At 37.5% G+C, this 17,209-nt stretch overlaps 11 protein-coding genes across 11 annotated transcripts; 7 read left to right on the forward strand and 4 right to left on the reverse strand.

The window, feature by feature from the left end:
* Nucleotides 1-320: 320 nt before the first annotated feature.
* Nucleotides 321-1,851, forward strand: PHYBLDRAFT_185091 (hypothetical protein; the record flags this gene model as incomplete). Its single annotated transcript, XM_018439028.1, has 5 exons — nt 321-420; nt 515-725; nt 1,379-1,408; nt 1,586-1,626; nt 1,690-1,851. 5 exons carry the CDS (start codon nt 321-323, stop codon nt 1,713-1,715), a joined length of 408 nt encoding a protein of 135 aa, XP_018298224.1. The 3' UTR covers nt 1,716-1,851.
* Nucleotides 1,852-2,191: 340 nt separating this feature from the next.
* PHYBLDRAFT_130500 (hypothetical protein) lies at nt 2,192-3,354 on the forward strand (the record flags this gene model as incomplete). The annotated part of the gene is made up of 4 exons (XM_018429369.1): nt 2,192-2,267; nt 2,351-2,489; nt 2,571-2,625; nt 2,701-3,354. The coding sequence occupies 4 exons, from the start codon at nt 2,192-2,194 to the stop codon at nt 3,310-3,312; spliced, it is 882 nt and encodes a 293-aa protein (XP_018298225.1). The 3' UTR covers nt 3,313-3,354.
* A 500-nt stretch (nt 3,355-3,854) lies between these two features.
* On the reverse strand, nt 3,855-4,719 carry PHYBLDRAFT_106900 (transcription factor TFIID, C-terminal, TATA-box binding transcription factor; the record flags this gene model as incomplete). The annotated part of the gene is made up of 4 exons (XM_018427965.1): nt 3,855-4,025; nt 4,090-4,350; nt 4,415-4,502; nt 4,574-4,719. The coding sequence occupies 4 exons, from the start codon at nt 4,717-4,719 to the stop codon at nt 3,855-3,857; spliced, it is 666 nt and encodes a 221-aa protein (XP_018298226.1).
* Nucleotides 4,720-5,339: 620 nt separating this feature from the next.
* PHYBLDRAFT_185093 (hypothetical protein) lies at nt 5,340-6,401 on the forward strand (the record flags this gene model as incomplete). The annotated part of the gene is made up of 1 exon (XM_018439029.1): nt 5,340-6,401. The coding sequence occupies one exon, from the start codon at nt 5,340-5,342 to the stop codon at nt 6,357-6,359; it is 1,020 nt and encodes a 339-aa protein (XP_018298227.1). The 3' UTR covers nt 6,360-6,401.
* Nucleotides 6,402-6,479: 78 nt separating this feature from the next.
* PHYBLDRAFT_185094 (hypothetical protein) lies at nt 6,480-8,349 on the forward strand (the record flags this gene model as incomplete). Its single annotated transcript, XM_018439030.1, has 7 exons — nt 6,480-6,755; nt 6,816-6,862; nt 6,927-6,963; nt 7,038-7,182; nt 7,261-7,557; nt 7,623-7,846; nt 7,917-8,349. The coding sequence occupies 7 exons, from the start codon at nt 6,480-6,482 to the stop codon at nt 8,328-8,330; spliced, it is 1,440 nt and encodes a 479-aa protein (XP_018298228.1). The 3' UTR covers nt 8,331-8,349.
* A 997-nt stretch (nt 8,350-9,346) lies between these two features.
* On the forward strand, nt 9,347-10,825 carry PHYBLDRAFT_130505 (hypothetical protein). Its single transcript, XM_018429370.1, has 4 exons — nt 9,347-9,728; nt 9,846-10,202; nt 10,267-10,290; nt 10,354-10,825. Exons 1-4 carry the CDS (start codon nt 9,366-9,368, stop codon nt 10,672-10,674), a joined length of 1,065 nt encoding a protein of 354 aa, XP_018298229.1. The 5' UTR covers nt 9,347-9,365; the 3' UTR covers nt 10,675-10,825.
* Nucleotides 10,824-12,105, reverse strand: PHYBLDRAFT_59225 (hypothetical protein; the record flags this gene model as incomplete). Its single annotated transcript, XM_018440454.1, has 4 exons — nt 10,824-11,224; nt 11,283-11,601; nt 11,710-11,952; nt 12,001-12,105. 4 exons carry the CDS (start codon nt 12,103-12,105, stop codon nt 10,824-10,826), a joined length of 1,068 nt encoding a protein of 355 aa, XP_018298230.1.
* A 270-nt stretch (nt 12,106-12,375) lies between these two features.
* ARK2 (protein kinase aurora-related) lies at nt 12,376-13,504 on the reverse strand (the record flags this gene model as incomplete). Its single annotated transcript, XM_018431803.1, has 5 exons — nt 12,376-12,664; nt 12,716-12,782; nt 12,898-12,976; nt 13,080-13,218; nt 13,311-13,504. Coding segments are annotated over 5 exons (768 nt in total), but the record flags the coding sequence as incomplete, so codon positions are not given.
* Nucleotides 13,505-14,310: 806 nt separating this feature from the next.
* PHYBLDRAFT_140196 (hypothetical protein) lies at nt 14,311-14,611 on the forward strand (the record flags this gene model as incomplete). The annotated part of the gene is made up of 2 exons (XM_018430344.1): nt 14,311-14,410; nt 14,487-14,611. The coding sequence occupies 2 exons, from the start codon at nt 14,311-14,313 to the stop codon at nt 14,609-14,611; spliced, it is 225 nt and encodes a 74-aa protein (XP_018298232.1).
* Nucleotides 14,612-15,110: 499 nt separating this feature from the next.
* On the forward strand, nt 15,111-16,060 carry PHYBLDRAFT_157463 (hypothetical protein; the record flags this gene model as incomplete). The annotated part of the gene is made up of 6 exons (XM_018433620.1): nt 15,111-15,147; nt 15,202-15,320; nt 15,385-15,448; nt 15,534-15,621; nt 15,671-15,796; nt 15,863-16,060. Coding segments are annotated over 6 exons (452 nt in total), but the record flags the coding sequence as incomplete, so codon positions are not given.
* A 623-nt stretch (nt 16,061-16,683) lies between these two features.
* Nucleotides 16,684-16,872, reverse strand: PHYBLDRAFT_95326 (hypothetical protein; the record flags this gene model as incomplete). The annotated part of the gene is made up of 1 exon (XM_018443895.1): nt 16,684-16,872. A coding segment is annotated over one exon (189 nt), but the record flags the coding sequence as incomplete, so codon positions are not given.
* Nucleotides 16,873-17,209: the final 337 nt, after the last annotated feature.

Raw genomic sequence — 17,209 nt, forward strand, 5'->3', positions numbered from 1 at the left:
AATGTAAAGATAAACCTTAATAAACTTAGATTATCAAGACATACTCTGCTAAGTAAGCACATATAAGAGACTCCAGTCTATCTTATCTTTTGTTTTGAGGGAAGAGAAATAAAGTCGGTTTTTACTAGAAATTAAGTGAGTATTTGAAGCGAAAATTTAAGGAATCCCTAATTTTCGCTTCAGATGAACATTAAATGGCTTCCATGATAAAATTAGTAAAAAAAAAACTCCCTGGAAATTAATTCGACGCTGGAAATAAAAAATTACAAACGTTTGCAACTTTCGCTCGACAATACCTCTAATAAAAGTCTGACCATGTAATGAGTGACCCTGAGTACCGTGACTTACCTTTTTATGGCGAATTACATGCTTTCAAGTGCGAAATAGTGATTTTTGTTTTTGATTTAGGCAAACTCCCGAGTTGATTTAGTTGGGTTTCTAGTTTAATTTAATGGCTACTGCTTGTAACATCAATGAAAATTGTCTTTATTTTGATCTCTTTTTACAAGAACAGCAATCTTTAAAGAGACTAATGCTGTGTTAGACCTAACTTTCAAAGTTCTCTCTTGTAATATTCATACTGCATTTAGCAATATACAAAAATTACAAGCAGTATCCACTATAATTAAAATAAGAATTCCACCAAATCAACTTGGGAGTTTACCTGAATCAAAAAGAAAAATTACACCACCACAGAAATTAGAAACCAAATATGGTAGTGTATGGTACCCAAGCAATATAATTGGCCTAGAAATTTTTTCTTTGTGTAATTTCGTAAGTTAAATCTTTTCTCTTCCAAATAAAGGAGGAAAAAAGCTTTGGTCCTACTTCAAACCTTTCTGATCACAACAAAAAGCTGCTCAGACAAAGCATTGAATAAGGAAATTCGGAGGTTGTATTGAGCAATGAAAAAAAAATCTGTTAAAATTTGGCAAGGCAACGATTTTCAGCATATAAAACGACTTTGTCAAAATTTCAAACAAGAAAAAATATATGATTTTTTTTTTGTTTCTTACATAATACTAGTAAAAAATGCCTAACACAAGCAATCTTCTAAGACAAAACTCAACTCAATTAAGATATAAAGATATATACATATTTTTATTAATAAGTTACAGCTGTATCTTCAATTATTTATTATTAAAGTATACCTCTTTAACTTATAAAAATAAGGCAAACCGAGAGAGAATGACAGCGTTTTTTTTTAAATATTTCTGTGAGATGCGATATTGGTATTAAAAGCCAGTAGACCAATGAGAATTTTTTAAATCGATTTTGAATAAGTGTGGGATTACGTCCTTTGCGTTGTTTCTTACTCTACTTTACTGACAAAAGTTTGTTCATTACGTGCGTTTACATCTAGTAATTATCTTTATAGGAAATACGTCTGTGTACTCTTGTTTTTGAGGTATGTATAATATAAGAGCAGTACTTTACTATGTGATGCAGTTATTCATCTCGGGCCTCATTTGTTGACAATTAGTTTTTTCATCATCTGGTCAAAATGAGTTAAGAGGTAATAACTGCACGCCTAGTTTACAAAGTAATTGAATACTAATAACCTTTTATTCATTTCCACTTGTAGAGATTCAAATTTTTATGAGATGCGTCTCGGTAAAGTCAAAGGTAAGCTTCTATTTAACTTATTTTTTTAAGCTTGAAATACTCATTACATTTATATTTTATTAGGTTGTTTTTGTATTCAAGAATCATGAGTGATATGGATTTCCTGCCTTTTCATTTAGCTTAGAACAACTAGATTCAATTTATTGTATATTTCTGCCTATAAGTTATATAAAATAACTTGGCATTTTTTCTACTTTGAAATAAAAAATATAAACTATTTATTTGAAACAGAATTTATTTTGAACCATTTTTGATATTTTGGAAAACGCATTTTTAAATCCGTGATTTATTTCGATCAGAAACTATCGCAAAAATTTGTTCATCCATATATGGTAAAGAAATGAACATGTCTACTCTGACACCCTTTTGGGAATAGGATTACACAAGAAATTTCTCTGGTGGTGTACTATTTTGCACTTAAAATCATGTACTGTTGCCGTCCACACGGAGGTTCGGACTTTTTTTTTGCAGAGTACGTCACAGTACAAAACTTTTCTTCTTGTCTATCTATAATTTTTGTCGTAACAAGTTTCTTGCTTTCTCGTCTTGTTTACTTTTATTCGCAATGGCAGCTCCACTCTCGCACCCCCAGATCGAAAACGGTTGGTTCATGGAGAAGTCCACCATGTGGCCCGGACAGGGTAAGCTATAATTAGACTTTTTGTAGAGAAATCAAAGCGAAATAGTTTACTAAAAGACGTGGTTTTCCAAATAAAATAAAAAGCCATGTCTCTTAAGGTCGAGGAGATCCTCCACATTGAGAAGTCCCAGTTCCAGGACGTCCTCGTATTCCAGTCTGCCAACTACGGTAACGTCCTTGTCCTCGATGGTGTTATCCAGGCCACTGAACGTGATGAGTTCTCGTAAGGAGAAGTGGATTGAGTGAAGCGAGGGTTTAGAGAATAAACATATAAACAAATGCTGATTCATGGGTATTTCACTAGATACCAGGAGATGATCACTCATCTTGCCATGAACTCTCACCCCAACCCCAAGAAGGTAATTGATTTTTTCTAAAAACAAAAAAAGAAGCTCTGGTAGTATTTCTAATACCAAGACGTTTTGGATTTTTAGGTTCTTGTTATTGGTGGTGGTGATGGTGGTGTCTTGCGTGAGGTTGTCAAGCACGAGTGTCTTGAGGAGGCTACTCTGGTTGACATTGATGAGGCCGTTCCCCGTGTCTCCAAGAAATATTTGCCAAACATGGCCATTGGTTTCCAACACCCTAAGGTCAAGGTTCACATTGGCGATGGTTTTGCTTTCTTGAAGGACAAGATCAACCAGTACGATGTCATTATCACTGATTCTTCTGATCCCGATGGTCCTGCCGAGTCTTTGTTCGGTGCCGACTTCTTCCACCTCCTCAAGGCTGCCTTGACTGAAAAGGGTGTCTTCAGCACCCAGGGTGAGTGCATGTGGCTTCATTTGCCCTTGATCCGCAAGGTCAAGGACTTCTGCAAGGCTTTGTACCCCCAGGTCGAGTATGCCTATACTTCAATCCCCACTTACCCCAGTGGTCAGATTGGTCACATCATCTGCTCCAAGGATGCTGAGTCCAACCTTAGACAGCCCTTGAGAAAGTGGACTCCCGAACAAGAAGATAAGATGTTGCGTTACTACAACTCTGAGGTTCACAAGGCTGCATTCATTTTGCCTCAGTTTGCCAAGAAGGCTTTGTACGAGTAAATCTTTGAAGTCCAATAAAAATAAATCAAATATATATACAACATCTATGTATCTATATATCTATATATTTAGACATCCAATGCTTTATAGGATTTAAACTACTTGTGGGTGGATTTACCCCACTTATACACATTTTCGGAAATACACATTCACGTACACGTACACGTACACGCACTAGTATATATACATACACAAATATACGTACACAAGCACACTCACTCACTCACTCACTCACTCACGTACAATACCAATACCAATACCAATACCAATAAATACCAAGAGAAGGGTATAATGTGATTTGCGATGTTTATTGTGTGATGATGAAGAGAATTAAGTCCACACTGGACGGGAGGAAGAGGGACTTGGCTTTTTCTCTTTTTGAAATGTGTATTTGTTGGTTGGTTTGTGGTGGCCGTGTGATGTGCTCGGGACTTCTTTTTTGTTGTTGGTGTTGTTGTAAAGTGTCACTTACCGTCTTCGCTTCAGTCCAGCAGAAGAAGAGGGGGAGATAAAGAATGGATAAAAAGAATGTAGGAGAGATTTTATGGCTTTCTGAACTCAGTGAGTACGGGATAAATAGCTTGGAAAGCTTGATAGATCTCCTCTCGCACTTTTGCACCCGTCAAGACAATCTTGCCAGACACAAAGATAAGCAAGACAATCTTAGGCTTAACCATGCGGTAGATGAGACCAGGAAACAGTTCAGGTTCATACTGAAGAGATTGTCAATACCAATACTCGGGCCAGCCCACCAAGCCAACACAAACAGCAACTTACAGAACTGAAATGACCGTGCGAATAAGCAAGACCCTCCAGACGAATGGGAAACTTGATGTCGCATGAGCCAACAATATTCTGGATTTTGAAGTCTGTGAATTTGGCCTGGAAACCCAGTTTCTGAATGATGCGAGCATATTTGCGGGCAGCCAGCTTGGAGTCATCCTCAGACTTGGCACCCGTGACGACCATCTTTCCAGATGCAAAGATCAGTGCGGTCGTTTTTGGATCGCGGATGCGCATGATCACAGCTGCAAAGCGCTTGATCGGGCACAGACAGATGAGCGAAAGCCAAGACAAAAGCCTTTTATTTCCCTTGTATTACCTTTGGATTGTATTCAGCATTACGGGCATGGAGGGCAATAGTCTTTAGATCAAGACGACAATCGAGATTGACCGTGGCGACAATGTTTCTAATACAGAATACTAATCGGCCCAGGGATCCCAGTGGTAAAGGGGAATATAACGGAGAGTAATAACTTACTGTAGAGTGGGTGTTATTCCAGCGACGGCATAGGGGTTATGGTCTCTTGGAGTTGGTGCGTCCAATGGTGCTGGTGTAGAGGGCAATGCAAATGGTGTTGATTGAGGTGTTGGAACTGAAGGGGTTTGGACGGCAGGAGTAGCCATAGCGGGAGTGGCAATGTTGAATCCAGACATGACGGCGAAAAGACAAAGACAAGAAGTACGTCTATGAAGATGAAGGGCAGGTGGTTGTATTTATACCTTTCCATGGGTGGCTGGGGAAACGGCGGATATTAAACATCAACAATCATTGTCAGATGTGAAATCCACCCTCAGCACGAAACCCTCTTCATCCCCACCCCCTTCCTTCTCCTCCTCACCCCCTCGCATACACACAATTTGACTTTTTCCCTTCCCCTTGCGCATGCAATGTCAATCATCAAATGCTTTGTAATTTTATAAATAAAATGTAATTTTAAAAGTAAAGAAATTGCTGATTCCAAGATTATACTTGTAAAACATGTTAAATAAAATATGGTAGTAAAAATTACATTCCAATAAATGTAATGATCATTACAGATTCAGGTACAAGTTCAGATATAGACAGTTTAAGAACAGACTTGTACAAGGCGAGAAATATGATATACATGCTTTTTTGTTGATTGGTTTCAATGACGTTGAATACACTGCAGGTGATGCACTATAGACTATTTGTTTGATATTAACCCTCCCCCCCTTTATTTCGCGTCAAAATCAACTCTCTTTCTCTTTCTCTTACACCCCAAATGTCTCAAATGATCCAAGCTATTTTTGTACCCAAAGTGGACAATATATCAAAACCCAAGGCTCATACAGTGTACTGTCTTGATGTGCATGCAGCAGTGCGTACATGGCAAGTATGGAGACGGTATTCTGAATTTGTGCGTCTCCATGAGTATTTTTTAGAGGCATTTCCCCATCATTCGCTTCCAAGCCCCTTTCCGGTCAAGCGATACTTTCCGTCTACCTTTTCTTCCCCTACAAAAGTTGACGAGCGGCGTCGGGCACTTGAAACATACTTGAGGGGTATTCTTGCCAGTCAAGACGCTCGTTGGAGGCAGACCCAGGCATGGAGAGACTTTATGGGTGTACCAGTCGGTCGCCAAGTAAACGAATGTCCTTCCGAGCGCTGGCTTGAAGAGTTTGAACAGCTGAACAATTATACTCATCAAATCAGGGCACTTGTTAACCGTCGTGCTACCCACTTGGCCCGTAATGAAACATCTGCGTCGCACAATTGTACTGTCCATGCCAAAAGACTTCTCAACACAATCACTACTCGGATGGCCTCACTGTCACATCTACTAGGTGGTCTTTCGGAAGGGGAGCAACGTCGCCGTCAAGATCTCCTGAATTCTTTGCGGGAGGAAAAAGATAGTCTCCACCACCTTGTTCACGCCGGTCGTTATACCGATACACCCACTCCTCAAGCCGATGAAACACCCGAGATGGTGTCTGTGCAAGCTATCCCAACTAAAGGACGTGTTTTTGGCCCATCTTCCAAGAAGGTTATTTTGCAAGATACTCCAAAGACGCGTGTTCTAGATAATGAAGGCCTTATAGGTTATCAGAAGCAAACTATGAAAGACCAAGATAACAATATAGAACAGTTTCTTTCTGTTCTTGCCCGTCAAAAACAAATTGCATTTGCTATTGGGGATGAGCTTTCTCTTCAAAACCAGCTCTTAGATGAAATTGATCAAGATGCTGACACTACTAATCTCAAGTTCAAGATGGTGACCAAGAAAGTCATGGCTATCCAATAAAAGATAACTTCTGAAGTGGCATAGCGCTACGTTTAACTACCGATAAAAATGTGTGACTGTGAATACATAAAAAACCAGAAAAGGAACCTCTTGCTGCTTAGCTTTTGTTAAAGAAGTAGAATGTCAGATCCATCTTCCACTACCAACCCTTCAGTCAATAAACAAACAAGACGATTTGCTCCTAGTGTTCGTGGTAGAGGAGCTCGGGCAGGTGCTGCTGGTATTAAGCGAGAAGATACAGGAGCTGCAGCAGAAATTGCTTCAACGTCTTCTGAAGCAACAGCAGCAACTGCACATGCACCTAATAAAATACTTGGTACAATTCGTCCCGAGCCATCACAAGGACGTCTTCCAAGTGTTCATGATGGTCAGCGTACTCGAGGTGGTGCCGCAAAGGTAACATTTTGACTGGAATTCATCACATTAGGTGTATTTTTTTTGCTGAATCTGCTTTAGATGAAATTCAAACCTACTGTACCTACTAAACGAAACAAAAAAGAAGTGTAAGCGCAAAACCTTGTGAAAATATATGGGACCTTATTCATTTTATTTTTTTACTTAATGTAGATCCACTTCTGCGATTGATGATGCACTCAACTCATCGGTACGTGATTCCCTGAAAAATTTCTAAAGATAAATAAATGAAGGAAAATACATTAATAAAGTTTTACATGATAGGAAGGCTCGCGCGGTGGATTTGGTGAACGTGGACGTGGTAGAGGTAGAGGCCGTGGTGCATCTAGAGGCCGTGGTGGTGGCCGTGGTATTATCCAAGTAGAAGCTAGTGCATCAGGTATCTTTTCTCTCGGCCCATCGTCAATGTGTAAGTATTAAGCATGGAGCGATATGACTTGATGTGGGTATATATTATACTTACACCCTAATAATATTCCAATACTAGCCTCTAGAGGACGTGGTAACGCCGGTGGTGGTTTTGCTGGTTATGCAGGAGATACAACCTCTCGTGTTGAACAAGAGAGTAGCCCAGAGACAGATATCAACAATAAGTTTGATAACTTGGGAACTGGTACCAACCCTGTTACCTTCCCTCATATCTCACGTACAGCAGGAGATATTGATCCTATTGATCTTTCCGTTCTCCGGAAAAAGATTGCTTGGCTGACTGTTAAGTCTCGTAAATCAGAATCCAGCAATAATGACGAAGATGCCGATACTGATACTGATGCTGATGTTAAAGGTAACATAATCTAAAATTGGGAATATCTAGCTTAAGCGAAGAAAACTAATAGGATATTATAACAGTCAAGGATGATATGGATGTTGATACCACGACAGGGATCGACCCTTCACACTTAGCGGCTGCATCGGATATAGCTATGGATATTGTAAATGCAGAAGAAAAGGCTAAGAAAGCCGAAAAACGCAAAATAAAATTAGAAGAAGAAACTGCAAGGGTAGCTGGATTTCCAAAGATATTTATGGACGATGATGCACCTGCTCAGCACATTTTTGCTGTGGATGAAGATGTGAGTTTTTAACAGTGTATTCGGCTTCAATTTTAAAATTCTGATTACGTTTAATTTTTATAAAATCCAGAAAAATCTTGTGTCTGTAGCAGATGATGAATTATTGTTCTTCCAGCTACCCTCACTATTGCCTCGGTTCAAACAGCCTGAATCCGAAAAGCCTGTTCCTGCAGAAGATGAGGAACCCGAAAGTGAAGATGCTAAGAAAGAACGGTTAGAGAAAGAGAGTCGTGGATTAGACATCGATAAATTGAATGAAGGAAGAATCGGAAAGCTTGTAATCTACAAGAGTGGAAAGATGAAGCTTAAAATCGGTGATGTATATTTGGATATCGCACAAGGAACACGTTCTACTTTCCTGGAGAATGTAATGGTTGTTGATGCCAACACAGACCAAACCAAAAAAGCTATCGAACTTGGACATATTGTTCAAAAATTTGTATGTGCTCCAGACATGGATAACTTACTACTAGGCTCGGAATAAATTCTTAAGTAATATATATATATATAAGTGTACTTCTCTCTCTCTCTCTCTCTCTCTCTCTCTCTCTCTCTCTCTCTCTCTCTTATCATATGCATATATAGTGTTACTCAATCATCTATCGACATATTAAAGTATCCATATATGGTACTACATTATGTAATTACAAATAAACTTTACATCAAGCCATCAAATAGCTATTCTCTCTAGTGGCTCTTGTACGTATATTACAATTTGTCATTTCAAATTCTACCTTTTAAACGATTAATCAATCTCAAATAAATCATGTGATAGAGTATAATGTGTATAGCAAAACTGAAATTACGGGTCTAGTATGCAGGAATGTAAACCCCAAAATCTTTAAAATACAGATCGGATTTAATTATTAAGAAGCGAACTAATATTATCAATATGATATACTTCTTCTCAAAGCCTTGGTAAGACTTAAAAGAATCACTTTCAAGTTAAGGCTGTTTCAGATCATATATGTTCAAAATCGTCTAATAGCAGCACTATATACTGACTAGCCCTAATATATTGTGAATACCCATAAGAATAGTTAGATAAACTATATCCTTAAGTAGAGAGACTTTGACTCTAATCAAGGTACTCTATATTTTAAGAGAAAATAGCAAAACAAGGGTCAGTGATCAAGGCTGTAATAGATGAAAATAAGTGTGTCACCATGAGTCAATCAAATGGAACCATTACACAGATCTTCAATGTAATTTATCTTTGGTGAGTAGAAATTTCACAGCTTAACCAAACAATAAAATGGATTCATTGTATTAAGCTCGTATTTCTTGAAGAGCCCGATATATATAAAACAAAGAATTATTATACAATCGCACTTCATTTTACTTCTTCTATCGGTGAAAGGAGATAAGGCACAGCGGTCCTTTAAACAGCCCAACGATTTTAGCATGTTGAACTTGGTTGCAAGGTTCCTTGAGTGACTCACTTAATAAGCCCGCACCCACTCAATAACCGATTTTTTTCTTCTTCTTTAACCTCAACATCATACATATATAGTCAACCATGACAGAAACACACGCCATGAAAGCTATACTCAAAACACTTGTTCAAAATCCAACTCAATTTACTTCAGAAGATGCCGAGAATGCCATGCAAGAAGTCATGGGCGGACGTGCTACTGAAAGTCAGATCTCTGCCTTCTTGGTTGCGTTAAAACTGCAACAGAAAGACGCAGACCCAAATATTGTTGCTGCGTGTGCCAGAAGTATGCGAGGATTTGCACGTCTCGTCCCCTATAATGACTATGAGCATCTTCAAGGAGCTGTTGTAGATATTGTAGGTACAGGTGGTGATGGGCATGATACCTATAATGTATCTACAACAGCGTCTATTGTTGCTGCTGGTGCAGGTGCAAAAGTAGCCAAGGTAAGATTTCACATCAAGGCTTCTAATCTTATACCAATATATATATATATATATATATATATATATGTACATTAGAGCCTGATGTTGACCAAAGATCCCTTTCTTTTTGCTTTGTAGCATGGTAACCGAGCTGCATCATCCAAATCAGGTTCTGCTGATTTAGTAGAAGCGCATGGCTGCCATATTAGCCGTGTTCAACCAGATCATGTGGCTGGTATTATCGACCGAACAAACTTTTGCTTCCTCTTCTCCCAGACTTATCATCCAGCCATGAAGCATGTAGCGGCACTGCGTAAAGAGATTGGTATTCCCACTGTATTTAACATGCTTGGACCTATGAGTAATCCTGCTCTTCCTATGCGTACAGTCGTCGGTGTACATTCACCGCAAATTGGCAATCTAATGGCAAATGCACTGCAATTGACAGGAGTAAAGGAAGCATTGGTTGTGTGTGGAGCAGAGAAACTAGATGAGGTAAATAGTAATATTACACAGATCAAGTGAAACAAGGCTTTTATTTACTTTACTTTTCTTTTAGATCAGCCCCGCAGGAGAAACAACTGTAAGACCTGGTTAAGCAAATACAAAAAATATGGACTAAATGGCTACTAACAACCTGTGACAGTTCTGGCGTATTCATAATACAGGAGATATTACAACTGGCACTCTTCATCCCACCCGTGACTTTGGACTTCCTACGCATCCCTTGTCTGATGTCAAGGGAGGTGATTGTCATGAAAATGTCTTGATCTTGAAACAGTTGCTTTCAGGAGAACTTCCAGAGAACAATCCTATCCTTGATTTTGTCCTGCTCAATGCCTCTGCATTATTAGTTGTTGCTGGTGTAGCGTCTAATTTCAAGGATGGTGTGTCCAAAGCACGCGCTTCTATTAAGAGCGGACAAGCGAAAAAGGTTTTGGAAGCCTTCCGACAAGAAACTCAGTGAACGAATAGTATTGGATAAAGATAAACATTAGAAGAGAATACCAGCAAAAAACCCATTGCAATTATTCGGCTTGTTTTTCAACAATGTTAATTTTGGAAAAAAAAAATCAATAAACCGATTTACTAGAATATAGTCTTTAGAAGACGCCTCTATTGTAAAAGTCTAACTAGGGATAATAATGTGCTCTCTCGTGCAGCAATCATACTCCACCAATCTTTTTCCTCAAAGTTATCACTTGTATATTCTATTTCATTTAGTAGCCCTATCAACATCTCTTCCATTGCCATAGATGGTGACAGGAAAGTTGGAGTATGAACTCGGATAAATGATTTACATTGGTGACAGGCGTTGGATACCAAGCGATCTGTCAAGCCAAATAAGTGATAGACTTTTTTGGATTTAAGAAGAAGCAATGAATGATCATCAGAGATAAATACAGAGGATGTATGGCGTTTCAGCCCAAGAGTATCCTCTATACTATGTATACTTTGAAGAGACACATGAGACGGAAAGAATATCCGGGCCATTGTATAAGTCTCCGATGGCGAATCTATAGTATATATATATAGTGAAAATTATAGTATATATATTAGTTTTTCAAAGCATACCTTGTGTAGGCAGCCAATGCTGTTCATTGTGCTCTTGCCATTGAGGAAATACAAATTTACTCGACTTCCATTCCCGTATGTCTCTTTGTTCGGTAGCATATCTACACCCTATTTGCAGAGCAGACTTGAGATCGGATACAGCAACATCAGCGACAATCGTAAATGCCCCATAAAGAACGGTGGGTTGATTTAAGGGCAGAGTACATTGGGTATTCATCATAGCTGTGTCTGACATCCATGTACTAGGTAAGGTGTCCATATGAAGATAAGCCTGAGCCAATACATTTCTATTAAACACAGAGATGGTATAGTATTGGGTCTTATTAGTATATTAATTTTGTACAAATCTATAACATATTGATAATGTTTTCTCGTTATTTCTTTATTTATGTTCTTGCCTTGATGTGTTGCGTACGGATACGCGTACCCAAACCTGGGTTTGATCATGTCCTTTGATCCATGCATCACATGATTCAACTATTAGTTCTTCTTCACTTTCATCTTTAATGTATTCATCGTAGGTCCGTTTGAGAGATAAGAGAGGAACGAGTCCTGGTGGGGGATGGAGTCGGAATGTACTTCTTTTTGGGGTGTTGATTTCAAAAGTGTCGATAAACTCGGTTTTAATTGTATGATGGGCTTTGTCAAGAAAAGCATTCTTGGACTCGATCTATCTCATTCTTTTTTTATTAAACCTCTCTGTGTATGACATTCTTACAGTTCGCTTTGTCTGCCTTAGCTCTGCCTGGGTCTGATGAAGCCTGTTTTGAAGAAGAAGGAGAGTATTCTGAAGACTCTCTTGCTCTGATTGTTGTTTGTCCATATCAAGAAGAAAAACAATTGTGTGCAACAGTCACCTATATTTTCTCTTTAATTTGATGCTTCTTTTAAACCAACAAGTTATCGTTTCTTGATTGTTATTTTGTGCGTATGTATAATTACAGCTATGCAAATACAAATACATATATATATTTAATAACTTCTTTTATAAAAAAAATGTCTAATATCAGGCTTATTCTGATGTGCGTTTTAGCCATGGATCATTTTCTAGTTCCATAATTGATGGTCGTTTAGAAGGATCGTGCACGAGAATCTATAGTATAGACATTAGCAAGATATTATCTTGTTCTTCAAAAAAAATACTTGCCTTTGTAATAAACCTTCTTGCTTCTAAACTGATATATGGTGGAAATTTGAGATCGACTTGCTTTATTCTCATGTATGTATATGTCACACTGTCAATGACCTCAAACGGTGGTGTGCCTACCAGTAATTCATAGCACAACACACCAAGAGACCATATATCAACCTTTTCATTATGTATTTGAGTCTCGATCATCTCAGGTGAGAGGTAATCCAAAGTTCCACAGAACGTGGCTCGACTGCATTGAATTGGATATAAGTATTGTTCTTTTGCGTTTGTATTTTCTTACCGTCCCTTGTCTTGAACAGCCCAGCCAAAATCTGCTAATTTAAGCTGTCCGTTGTGGTCTATAAGGACTGTGTGGGTGTGGGTGTGGGTGTGGGTGTGGGTGTGGGTGCGTGTATAAAAGACTGCTTATTATTTCCTCTTTCCATTTGTGTATGCGATATCTATTCTATAAAAGAATCTCACCATTCTCTGGTTTAATATCTCGGTGCATAATATGAAATCCATGAAGATACTTCAATGCACGGGCCAATTGTCCAATGTACTTTGTGATGCAATGTATTTTTATTTATTTAATTATTTAATTATTTAATTAATATATCTGCATATATATATATATTGGGTGATATATAATTTTAAGTACATACCTTGGCTACCGTGTCTTCTTCAAACGGTCCATCGTTCTGTAGGTGTAAGTAAAGATCACCTTGGGTACAATGCTCAAGTACAATATATACATGTTCCTGATCATGGAAGTAACCATACATTGGTAATATATTGGGATGACTATAAATCATGTTAGCCGATTCTTGTTTTGTTGGAAAATGTATCTTTCACCAGCAACAAAATAAAGGCAAATCAACCAAAAAACATGTTACTTCAGATGACTGTGGATTTCAATTTCTCGTTTTAGGAACTGGACCACATTGGCCTCCAGCATGTCTTTTTTTAACATTGATTTAAGAGCAACCACATGCTGGCTTTTCTTTTCTCTGGCTACGTATACTTTGCCAAGTTTTCCTGTGCCAATAGTATTCCCTACTTCAAAGTCGCTAACTTTCCAAGTACGGCTTCTGAGGATATTAAGAAAAAATCGGATGAAAAGTATTCAATTATATGGGGATATAATTATTATGATTTTACTCACTGGTCAACTAAAAGAGGTTCTGTTTGTGTGTTATTGGCATCTTTTTCTTTAATAACTTCGTCTCTGATGGGCATAACCATACTGTTTACACCAAAATGTCTCCGGACTTCGGGAGAATCCATATAATTTAGCCTTTGCTCATGATCACGCACAGATGAATGTGCAATTTGTTGGTATTCATGTTCTCTTTTATGATGATTAAAATTGCTATAAAGAATTTTTTGGCTGTTTTCTGATTCAAAGTGCCGACGAGGAGTATAGTCTACATAGGCTGACATTGGGGTGTCAATGTTATTGATACGAGGAATGCCATCTGGTCTAACTGGTGTTGTGAAATCATCAATCATTGTGTACAAACAGGCATCTAATTTTCTGAATTTTTTCTTTAATTATATATATATAAAGTAAGCTACAAGTTGAACACATCTACATACTCCTTTAACGCGATTGTTACGTCACGTGTTGGATGGTTAGAACATCGTTTCCATCCAAGGAAGTGTTCCTATCCGTTTTATTTTTGTTTTTTGAGTGATTTATTCCTTTATTTATTTACTTTTCTAGTAGTTCAGGATGAAATATATTGACTGTTAATAGCCCAAATGATATTTGTCCTTTGCGTTCTTGAATTAAAATGAAATGTCATTTATTTGTAGTTGTTGCTATATAAATAAATCCTATTCTCATTATTCTCATTCTTTCATTCTTCAGAAAAGAACGATAGGAACATTACGATGCTTTTGACTCAACCTCGCCTACTATCTAGCCTTGTCCTACTTCTCTTGGTGGTCTTTATTTCATGTAGCCAGAGTGTAGACAGTGCAGCCGTCGCTAGTAAGACTTCCTTTTCTTCTTCTTTTTGGCTATATAAGACATTTTTATACCAGCTACTTATTTTGATCCATTTTAGGTGCAGGAAGAAACTGTTTTCCAGGTCTACATGATTGTCCAGACGGTGAGACATGCATTGAACAAGACCCCAACTTTGGCCACTGTGGTATTGTAAAGTCTCCTATTAAAAATGTACCGCAATGATGATGTATACCCCCCTATCACTCTTGTGGACCCTATTCTATATAAATATACACCACTATTCATATTTATATATTCATTCAAACAAACAAAAAAAACAATTGATATTTCTATATTAATGTGTATGTAACCGTACATAGATGCATATCACAATTCCATGAAAATAATGGTTCTAATAAAATATATATATATATAATATCTTTATAATATCTTTATTCGTTTACTATGTATACAATGTTAGCAATTCATTATACCCTTGTGTATATACAAATTTATTATATTGATGAAATAATAAAGAGTAAATCTCAATCCAAAGATGAGGTTGATTGGATTGGCCTTTATCCATAATGGTAAACAAAATAGATTCATCTCTTGTAGTTTAAAACCAAAGAGCTGTATTTCATGACGTAGGTGGCTTAAGAGACTTACGCGTAGACGGGGAAAAAATGACAAGAAAGTTTAAAAAAATCGACTTTATTTTTTATCTTTTACTGTAAGCACGCGATGGCCGGTCAAGAAGAATTCTACGTTCGTTATTAGTAAGTTATGGAATCTGCCAGCCAATGATCACCATTAAATGTTAAAAACAATAGCTCAGGCCACAAAGGACGTTATGGTCATGAGTTTCTCGAATTCGAACTTCGCTCTGATGGTCTCTGTCGTTACGCCAACAATTCCAACTACAGAAATGATGAACTGATCAAGAAGGAGGGTATGCATAAAAACGATCAGAACGTATTACAAGGTGGAATTCGAGTATTGATTACAATGATTAGTCTATATCAGCCCTGCTGTTCTGGATGAACTCAAACGTATCATTTCAGAAAGCAAAGTGATGGAGTAAGACTTAAAAACAAAAATAGAAAGAAAGAAAAATAATAAAATAAGAAATAATGGGATGACTAATGTTGATTGGAATCATTAGGACAGATGATAGCCAATGGCCTACCAGAAATGTAGTTGGTAGTCAAGAACTCGAAGTCCGTCTAGGAAATGAGCACATCTCTTTTGAGGTAATATATTTTACATAATAATAGGTGAGTATTAACAACTGGCTATTAGACCTCCAAACTGGGATCTCTGGCAGAAGTACAGGATAGTAAGGACCCAGATGGTCTGCGTATCTTCTACTATATTGTCCAAGACTTGAAGGCATTCGTATTCTCTCTGATTTCGTTGAACTTCAAGGTATTTATATATATAATAAGACTTTATTAGCCGATGGTTTCTGTAACTAGTTAAATTTGTATTTAGATCAAGCCTATCAATTAAAAAAAAGCTCGAAAAAGAAAAGAAAGGAGGAAATGGAAAGAATTTCTACATTATAAAGACCCAAAAGTGTATCATTACACTACCACGATCCCTTGCTTGCTCACACATCTTGTCTTCTGGAGAAATAAAAAGGTGGGCAAAGTCTAATAGAAAAAATAAATAAGAGGGAGTCAAAATTGTATATTTTTCTGGTGGACATTGTCCTAAATGTCTTTTATTCGCCTTTTCTGATATATTATTGACAATGTAAAAATATAAAGCGAACGGGTGCTCGTAAGATATGAATAATAATAACAATCAATTTGAGGATCGGTTAATCTAAAAGAATAAAATAGAATGGGGAATGTATTTAATCAAGTTGCGGGATCAGTGGCTGCGGGTGTATTATATTGAGATATCGATTGTGGAGATGGCGCAACTTCCTGTATATGTTTTACATCCGTGGGCACGCTTTGAACTACATTGGCTGGAGATATTGGAGATCCAATATTTTCTTTTTGTCGTTGTTCTTTTTCTTCGTCATCTTCTTCGTCTTCCTCTTCTTCAAGCATATCGACTTCTTCATCCAGCTCAATTTCATCTTCTCCGCCATACTCATCGATTGCTTCTCCTATTTCTTCTTCTTGTATTATTGTGTGTTTTTTATCTGCTGCATTACCCACAGCAGCAGCCCCGGCATTTCCACCTCCAGCTTCATTGTATGTCTTCATCGCCATTTCGTACTCAAGCTGCTCTTTCTTGTACAAATCGTAGTATTTCTAGTCCAAAAAAATTAACAAAAAACGATATATATGTATATATATCTTTATATTAAATACCTGCTTCTCACTATTGGGAAGTGCTTTCCATCTTTGACCTAATGCACGGGTAACATCTCCGAGGCTTTCATTGGGCATTTCGTCTTTGATATTATCTCTTTCTAGTCTGCAAAATAAAAAGAACACATTTCCAGGACCTTTGGGTGCAAAAGGATCTTTTTTTTTGCGAGGTGTAGATGTACCACTATTTGGCTCTCCCGTATTTTTTTCAAGGTTGGCGTGTGTCAATAAATCTTTGGCTCTTCGTAGTTTGTTACTACTCTGTAAATGTAGATGTAAAATTTTGAATATATTCGTTGATATGTGCATATATTTGTAACATATATAAATGACTTTTACCGTAATTGAGGCAGACTCGGAGTCATATGAATCACAACTGAGATCATCGTCGTCTGGATATCGATTTGTCGAGAGTTTGTCATCAAGTTCTTCGAGTAAAATTCTAGCCAATTATACTATTAAATCTCAATCTAGAGTTGTATACAAAATATGTTCTTACTTACGATCTCTC

The sequence above is a fragment of the Phycomyces blakesleeanus genome, assembly GCF_001638985.1.
Source record: "Phycomyces blakesleeanus NRRL 1555(-) unplaced genomic scaffold PHYBLscaffold_2, whole genome shotgun sequence".
Lineage (NCBI taxonomy): Eukaryota > Fungi > Mucoromycota > Mucoromycetes > Mucorales > Phycomycetaceae > Phycomyces > Phycomyces blakesleeanus.